The sequence below is a fragment of the Rhamphochromis sp. 'chilingali' genome (genome assembly GCF_963969265.1).
Source record: "Rhamphochromis sp. 'chilingali' genome assembly, chromosome: 1".
Lineage (NCBI taxonomy): Eukaryota > Metazoa > Chordata > Actinopteri > Cichliformes > Cichlidae > Rhamphochromis > Rhamphochromis sp. 'chilingali'.
In genome coordinates, this window is record NC_137929.1 from 54,944,893 (window position 1) to 54,953,402 (window position 8,510).

The following is an 8,510-nucleotide window of genomic DNA, read 5'->3' on the forward strand; positions in this document are numbered from 1 at the left end:
GAATGACCAGCGGATGAACTCTCAGGTTGGTAATAAATGTATTACATGTATAAGAACAAGCGTCATGTTAACAAATGATAGCCGTACAGTAACTGTTATGCTTATTGTAGCTGTTAGCTAAAAATGCTAATTTAGCATAGTTTGACCTGAATTCAGCTTTGACAAACAAATATGATCGACTGTTCAAGTTTAAAAAATATCCAGAGGTCAGAACACTAAGTAAAAGAATTTCAAGGAAGATAAACACTTAAAGTAGCTCCGTGACTTAAGATTGTAGCAAAGGTTTTATTAGAGACGTCTCACAGGGGTAATACATGTACACGTTTATTAATGTAAAACAACAATAAATAAAGCTTAAGGCAAATAAGTTAACTTTCACTGTTCTGTTTAAACAGCCTGTGATAGGCTAATGAGCTGTCCAGGATGTACCCTTCCTCTCACTCTACGGTAGCTGGGATAGGCTCCAGCCCCCTTGCAACCCCTGAATTTGATAAGCTGAAGAGAGAATGGACGTGTGGATGTTTAAAAACAAAAAAACAAACCAGAACTTTAAGTGTTACGTTGCAGATCCTGGCGCCTGGTGGCTCTTCATGTGTGTTTTTAGACAATGGCTCTGAGTAAAAGCTTTGTCACAGAGGGTACACTTGTATGGTCTCTCTCCATTGTGGGTCCTCATGTGAACAGTCAAGTATTCTTTTCGTGCGCAAGCTTTCCCACAAATACCGCACACAAATGGCTTGATGCCCGAGTGAAGCACTAAGTGGTTGTCTAGGTTGGTCTTGCGTTTGAAGGACCAGCCGCAGTCTGGGCAGTGGTAGGGCGTCTCCCCGCTGTGGACCCGCTTGTGAACGGTCAACGGGCCCTTGGTGCTGAATCCCTTGCCACACTCGCTGCAGTGATACGGCTTTTCGTTGGTGTGAATCCTCATGTGGATCTCCAGCTGCGCACTAGTCAGGAACATTTTGCAGCAAATGTCACAGAGGTATGACCTCTCTCTGTTTGTGTGAATCTTCTCGTGTTGCCTCAGAGTCCCAGGAAGTTTAAAACGCCTCCCGCAAATCTTACAGCTGTGGGGTCTTTCCCCAGAATGGGTCATTTTGTGGCGGGATAACGATCTGTAGTCGCAGAGGGATTTACCGCACACACCGCAGAGGTGTGTCTTCCTGTTGGTGTGAGTCCTGTGATGAGCCTTTAACTGCTCTTTGAGTTCAAACACTTTATGACAGGTGTGACATTTGTGGCGCTTCCCCTCCTCGTGAAGTTTTCGATGATCCTCCAGGGAAGCCTTTAGTGCAAATTCATTATGGCAAACATCACATTTGTATGGTTTCTCCCCCGAGTGGCAGGCTACGTGCTCGTCGAGGCTGAGAGCACTAAGGAAAGACTCTCCACAGATGTGACAGTCATCAGTTTTGTGTCGACTTTGAAGATGATCCTTTAAGACCTCCACAGACTCTGAGCGCTCTCCGCATGCTCCGCAAACACTTCCTGGATCGTTTCCGTGACTCCAGGCATGTTTAACAAGCATAACTTCTGACATGTGCAGAGCTCCACAGACCAAGCAGGAAAGATTAGCAACACTTTTCTCAGTCTTAGTCCGAGTGACGCCAGGATGTCTGATCTTTTGCTTTTTTGACACCCTGGACTGCATTTTGGAATCACATCTCTTCAGTTCATTTTTGGACTTATCATTCCTTTCTACTTTTTCTTCTTTCCTTTTGTTGCAGTTCCTGAAAGTTTCTTTCCCCTCAGCTGCAGAGCTGGCTATAAGATCTGCAGCAGGTTCTTCACTATCAGCTTCTCCCATTTCTATCTCATTTTCTTCTCTGCCAGACGCAATCTCTGATTTGCTGCCATCAACCTCTTGGGCAAGGCTGCTGCAGAAACCAGAAGCAAAAATTAACTGGGTTTAAAGTCTACATTACAATAGAGTACAGTATGATAAGACAGTGCTACACTGCCAAACGTGAAACCTGAAGATGTTTTGAAATTTTTAAGTACAAAATCTAATTTTGCTGGGAACAAATATTTAAAGCCAAGTAAAATCCTTTCTTCAATGTTCTTGCACTCCTTGGCACTCTAGGCTGAGGCATATTCTGCCCACTCCTCTTGAAGCAGCTTGCCTTTTCTGCACTTACATGGACTAATTTGAGGCAAGCTTAATTTGTAACTTGGCTACAGTTAAAAGACATGCTGAAGCCCTAGCTTGGATATCTGCCGGCTATTCAATGATACCCCCAAAAATTGACACTTGCTCCAGTGACTAAGTCAGCACACTAGAAAATGGGTTCCAGATGACTGGATTTTAGCATCCAAGAAACCTTCAAATTCACCAATTTGGTACTCCATTCGCATTTCTTTGGTTATATTTCATGCCTCACTACTCACATAACGCCTCACTGACACGTTTGGGACGTCTCACTTTCCAGATTGAAACATGATAATCTCCAAATTTACAAAACCAGAACCTTAATAAAATATTTTTCCAGTTTGGTGTGGCTGTGTCGTAAACTCAACCTAATCCAACACGAATGGGATGAACTGGAGCAACAATCACGAGCCGATCCGTAACATCCAAAACATGTGTTGACTGTCCAGATATTTTACATCACTAGGCGATGCTTTTTTGTGAGTTACCTCGTCTGTTGTCTGGTCTCATCATTAGTTAAGACAACAGAGTTCATGTTTTCAGTTTGAAGACGATGAAGGTCTTCTTCTCTGGGCTGATGCACCTCTTGAGTCTGAAAAAAACAAAAAACAAAAAACAAACACTCAGCACTAACAACGTAAAAGAAATACTGCTTAATAAAAAAAAGTGCTGTTCCACCTCAAAGGTTACAGAGTCTTAACTACCTTCAGTCGAATGTAGACCGTAGACCGCCCCCATCCCATGATGCTTCTGTGGATCTCCTCTGGCGTCAGCGTCTCTAGTTTCAGAGGTTGTAATTTACGCTTCTTGTCCAACGTTAAGATGTCAAAAGGTTTGTTGTCTCCGGCCAGCTGCGGGCAGGTGGATCTCAGCAGGTTCAGGAAGTCTGCCTCTTTCTGTCCCCGCGGACACTTCAGCTTCAGGACTGGACATTTCTTCAGGACTAACAGAGAGAGGAGCATAGAAACAGCTGCTTAGCTTTTTACACTTAACACTTTAACATTTTCAAAATAGAAAACATTTACAGTAAATAGTGACGACATAGTTAGTAAAAAAAAAGTAAAAAAAGAAAAGAAAAAAGAAGAGACTGAGACATTAATATTTCCAGTGAATTTAAACTCCCCTTTAGGGATGTCAGCATGTAGATCACTGGTTGAATGATTAAAGGTGCATATTGTTTTGAGAGAACAGGGTGTATGTGTGTGTGTGTGTGTGTGTGTGTGTATATATATATATATATATATATATATATATATAATTTTTATACTTTTTATTACATTGAAATACTTATTACCATTTTTCAAGAGCAGGCTGGTCTGAGAGTGCTCCAGGATGCTGATCTTGAGGTCTATGTGGTTCTGAGCTCTGGCAAGATTTCTTCTTTCTGTCTCACACTGGTGTGGTGAAGACCTTAAAGACAGAGATCATCCACAGGCTAATTGCAGTCTGAAATGGCCAATATTAAAATGGAAATCATCCAATATACAGGTAAGGATGGTTCATTTTCAACCTTGATGGACCGGTTATGTCCGCAGTCTGCAGATTCTCATGAGACTCTTCTTTCTCACCCTCCTCTTCCTCAACAGGACTGAAGCTCCTGCTGCACTTTGATCCTGAAGAAAACAAGAACAAAGTAGAAGAGCCTCTTTGAAAGCAGAATTGTTTTATTCTTATCTTAATAATAATAATAATAATAATAATAATAATGGATTGCATTTATGTAGCGCTTTTCAAGACCCTCAAAGCACTTTACAATTCCACTATTCATTCACTCTCACATTCACACACTGGTGGAGGCAGCGACAGTTGTAGCCACAGCTGCCCTGGGACAGACTGACAGAAGCGAGGCTTATCCCATTGTTTTGTCCACTTTCTGCTGTGACACAACACATGTGGGACTAATGAAGGTTTATCTTATCTTAGCTTGTATTAATATTATTGTCTACAATGCTCTGCTTTTAATGTTATAGACCACACATGCCAGACTTCAATGACAAAATCTACTATTCTGCCATTCAGAATCAATTTTAAAAGTGTAAAGGACATGATTGTACACAGTTAACACAAACACGGCTGCCGAGCTGTTAATACTGCGAATATAAAATGTGTGAAATAAATAAAGAAATAAAAAATGAAAATAAATGGTATAAAGACAAACACGGCTGGGGGAAAAAAAACACATACTTCAGAAGACTTTATTTATCCCCAAGGGGCAACTAAGAGACTGACCTTGCCAACCGTACATACAATACACAAACATCACATTGGGGAGACAGGTCAGGATAGGTAGCTGGCCGGTCAGCCGCACGAGCAGCGACCCGGAAACGAACAATGGGAAAATGTACAACATGAGGAAAGACGAGGAGAAAAGAGAACTCCCCCCAGACTGAGCTCCAACAGGGAGATCAGTTTGAGAACAGGCTTGCTAAATTCTCGTTTATATGCTACAAAGAAAAATGACCCACCCGCTTTGTTTAGCGTGGCTTCATGCGGTAGAAGCTCCAGCTGTCTCTTCTGCCGGTCGATCTCCTGTCTGAAGCCCGAAGCCTCCTCCTCGTACCCGGCCACCAGTCTGTCCACAGCCGCTAAGATCTCCCGGGAGGCGGCGGCGAGCTTCTCTGTAACAAACTCCCGCAGTTCCTCGGCTTTAGACATGTCAGCCAAACGGTCCGCTGTGTTTCTGCTCATCACCGCAACCACTGCTTTAATGTTTATATCAAATACTTAGTCACTCGCAGCATTGTTTACAATCTGAGAGCGTTTCCGGTTTTGGTGCCCGTTTCATTTTCTCCCACTAGAAACAGAGACCGTCACAAACGTTCCCGGGTCACCTCAGCCGTCCTCTTTTGTGCGTCGATGTTTTTACAGAAGCCGTAAGCTTTAATCAGTGAGAACGTAAAACAAAACGAGATATCATTATATGAAAATGACGTAAAATGATCTTCAAAGTTTTCTTTAATCAATGTATTGCAATTTCTTTATCATTTTCAATTTTAGCTGCATAAAACTGTAAAATTAAAAACAAATCGAATAAAATGTGGGATAAATACATATTGTAAAGACACACTACCTAGTCCGAAGAAAATTTATTAAGAGAAAAAAGAATAGAAATAGTGAATAAAGTAATTACAATAACTACAGAAACATACAAATATATATATTTTTTTCACATTTGTTGTGCAGATGCACTTAATGATGTAATAAAAATGTATTTAGAGCTGAAACTACAACAATGATGTGAAAGAACAACAAAATGACCAATACAGGATTCAAAAGACTACAAAAGGTTGAAAAAAGATAAATAAAAAAACCCCAAAAAACTAAAACTAAACTAAACTAAACATAAAAACTAATACAAATACAATGCACAAAGTAAAAGCTTTCAATTTAAAGGTACTGCAGTGGTTAGCACTGTTCCCTCACAGCAAGAAGGTCGTGGGTTCAAATATGCCATCTGTGTTGTGGTTGTTGTTTTTTTTGGAGTTTCTCTCCAGGTACTCCCGCTCCTCCGACAGTCCAAAGACATGCAGTTAGTGGGGTTAGGTTAACTATTTATTCTAAATTCCATTTGTAAATGGTTGTCTGTTTCTCATTGTTAGCCCTGCAAAAGATTGGCAAACTGTTCAGGTTGTACTCCACCTCTCACTCTGTGGCAGCTGGGATAGGCTCTAGTAACCCTTAGCTGGACTAAAATGTGACTCTAAAAAGAGACTTGATCTTTAGCTCTATCTAAAGGTCAAGTCTCTTTTTAGAACCACATTTTAGTGCAGAAGATCAAAAGTGATGCTCTGTGGTGACAGCATGGATGCCATCATCATAATTGTTGTCAAATCCATGCTTAGGCTGGGCATGAGACTTTAGCATCTGACCTGCAGTCAGAAAAGTAGAATATAAATAACATAATATATATGTTTTTATAAATAAAATAAAAACAGAATACACACATGAAGAGTTCAGAGAGAGATGAGTTAATTGTCAGCATATTGATTGATCAATGAACGATTCACCTGTGGTTCTGTGTCGATATAAAGAAACCAAGAGGAGAGTGGAGATGAAGTACGGACAGAACACCATGAGGTACCATATCAGTATGAACACAAGTTGGGGGGAGGTGGGCTCAGGTGAAAGAGGTGAGTCAGGAGCAGATGTAGTTATTTTAAGTTCATCTGCAGAGAGAATCCCACCTGTTACACTAAATATGTGGATAAAATAAGAGTGATGATCAAAGTGAAGCTGCTCACCTGTGACAGTGATCCAGCTGGATGGAGACTCTCCATGACCGCTGATGTCACACTTGTAGAGGCCTTCATCAGACCTGGAAACATGCTGGATGGTCATGTGACCTGTAGGCTGCTTCCTGATGAGGGAGCCATCTTTATAGAAAGCAGCTGGGAGGTTGGAGGGAGTGGTCTTTGTTTTACAGAGCAGAGTGACGTCATCTCCCTCCATCACAGGGAGGACAGGACTCTGCAGGATCACTGATCCACCTCAACACAGAGACAAACTACAGCATTTCATCCATTTACACACAGCTTCATCAACACTAACTCCACACTCTGATCCACAGGTACCAACGTTAAGGGCTAAAGCGTGATACACACTTCCCCTCATATCTAAGTACACAATAAGAGCATGAAAGTAGCAGAACCTCATACTATGAAGTTTATATATTTCAGAGTCACAGATCCCCAGAATAGTATAAGAGTGGGCTGAAATTCAGTTGGAGTATGTGCAGTTTTAACAGAATTTAAAGATTTTTTTTATCCCCAAAAGATCTTAAGATTGTCTTCTTTACTTAAATGTTATGGAGACTCAAACATTCTGTAAAGATAAGGTGACTCAAAAAGTGCCAATTTCCCGCTCAGCTCAATGTCCTTCAAAGACCTGTAACTCTGATAATAATGATGGAAATCCCAATAATATAATAAGTAAATAAATAAAAATTATATGTACAATGGCTTGAAAAAGTGTTTAATGCCTTCCTGAGTTCATATATTTTGTCACACTTTTTTCACACAAATTTAAACATTAGACAAAGACAACACAAGTAAAGAGACAATACAGTTTCTAAATGAAGGTGTTTATTATTAAGAGGATAAAAAATCTAAACCTACATGGTCTGTGTGAAAAGTTAATTGTGGTGTATCATATCTTTGGGAACCCTGATTACCGCCACACTTTTTTAGATAAAGAAATAATTTAAGTAGCACCTGCCTGCAAAATGGAGTAGATCACAAGATCCTCAAAAGCCAGACATTATGCCAGGATCCAAGGAAATTCAGGAGCAAATGAAAAACAAAGCAATTGAAATCTCTCAGTTTGGAAAAGGTTATAAAGCAATTTCTGAAGCTGTGGGACTCCAGTGAACCAGAGAGAAAGCTATCATCTGCAAATGCCAAAAACATGGAACCTTGGTGAAGCTCCTCAGGAGTGGCCAAAATTACCCTAAGAGTGCTGCAACTCATCGAAGAGGTCACGAAAGACATCAGAAAAACATCCACAGAACTGCAGGCTTCATGTGCCTCAGTTAAAGTCAGACTTCACAGCTCTACCATAAGGAAGCAACTAGTCAAAAATGCCCCTTCATGGCAGAGTTACAACACAAAAACCACTGCTGAGCAAAAGGGACATCTCAGTTTTACCAGAAAACATCTTGATGAGAAATATGGAAAATACTCTGTGGACTGATGAGACAAAAGCTGACCTTTTTTGGAAGATGTGTGCTCTGTTACATCTGGCATAAAATTAACAGCATCTAAGAAAAGGAACATCGTACCAGCAGTAAAGTATGGTGGTGCTAGTGTGATTAGTGTTAGATTAGTGTTTAGGGGGCAATAACTTTTTCCTACAGGGCCATGTAGGTTTGGATATTTTTTCCCTTCATTTAGAAACTGCACTTTGTGTTTTAGTTGTGTTATTTTTGTCTAATATTTAAATTTGTTTGATTTGAAACATTTAAGTGTGACAAACATGCAGAAAAAATGAAATCAGGAAGGGAGCAAACACTTTTCACACCACCTTATGTGCTGAGCTTACCACTGACTGTCAGGTGGATGCTCTTGCTTGTTGCTTTCTCTCTGGACTCACACCAGTAAACCCCGCTGTCCAGCGGGTCAATGTAGCTGATGTTACAGGACGAGCCAGCTGGTTTTCCCCACCCAGCTCCACACTGAGTCCTGGTTTCAAAGGTTGTGTTTCTCCTCAGAGTCCATCCAGCAGAGCTGTCGTCCTCCTCACAGCTCAGAGACACAAAGTCTCCGTAGAACAGCTGAGAGCTGCTGGGACTCACAGTCAGACGAGCTGAGAAACATGAGCGAGTCTGGGTTTTAAATAAATATCAGGGACTTTGATTTTGGTCTAT

At 40.9% G+C, this 8,510-nt stretch overlaps 2 protein-coding genes across 3 annotated transcripts; both read right to left on the reverse strand.

Annotated features, from left to right (window-relative positions):
* Positions 1-293: 293 nt before the first annotated feature.
* On the reverse strand, positions 294-4,948 carry LOC308402944 (uncharacterized protein). 2 transcript variants are annotated; one of them, XM_080892118.1, is made up of 6 exons: positions 4,615-4,948; positions 3,660-3,762; positions 3,444-3,559; positions 2,854-3,092; positions 2,638-2,741; positions 294-1,874 (listed from the first exon to the last, which is right to left on the reverse strand). In XM_080892118.1, exons 1-6 carry the CDS (start codon positions 4,835-4,837, stop codon positions 557-559), a joined length of 2,103 nt encoding a protein of 700 aa, XP_080748244.1. In that variant the 5' UTR covers positions 4,838-4,948; the 3' UTR covers positions 294-556. The 2 variants fall into 2 exon arrangements, with proteins under 2 accessions (XP_080748244.1, XP_080748243.1); XM_080892117.1 differs by having other exon boundaries at positions 295-1,877; positions 4,615-4,947.
* Positions 4,949-5,493: 545 nt separating this feature from the next.
* Positions 5,494-8,303, reverse strand: LOC308405970 (uncharacterized protein). Its single transcript, XM_080896787.1, has 4 exons — positions 8,186-8,303; positions 6,391-6,636; positions 6,157-6,315; positions 5,494-6,018 (listed from the first exon to the last, which is right to left on the reverse strand). Exons 2-4 carry the CDS (start codon positions 6,596-6,598, stop codon positions 5,924-5,926), a joined length of 462 nt encoding a protein of 153 aa, XP_080752913.1. The 5' UTR covers positions 6,599-6,636; positions 8,186-8,303; the 3' UTR covers positions 5,494-5,923.
* Between the last annotated feature and the right edge of the window lie 207 nt (positions 8,304-8,510).

Bases quoted from the DNA above. Each gene is read 5' to 3' on its own strand.
- LOC308402944 (XM_080892117.1), bottom strand. From the start codon at position 4,837: ATGAGCAGAAACACAGCGGACCGTTTGGCTGACATGTCTAAAGCCGAG. The intron at 3,763-4,614 runs GTGGGTCATTTT...TGTTTTCTTCAG, and splicing joins AGCCACGCTAAACAAAGCGG to GATCAAAGTGCAGCAGGAGC. The intron at 2,742-2,853 runs GTAGTTAAGACT...TGTTTTTTTCAG, and splicing joins CGGTCTACATTCGACTGAAG to ACTCAAGAGGTGCATCAGCC.
- LOC308405970 (XM_080896787.1), bottom strand. From the start codon at position 6,598: ATGGAGGGAGATGACGTCACTCTGCTCTGTAAAACAAAGACCACTCCC. The intron at 6,316-6,390 runs GTGAGCAGCTTC...TTCTCTCTGCAG, and splicing joins CAGCTGGATCACTGTCACAG to ATGAACTTAAAATAACTACA. The intron at 6,019-6,156 runs GTGAATCGTTCA...TTCTGACTGCAG, and splicing joins ATATCGACACAGAACCACAG to GTCAGATGCTAAAGTCTCAT.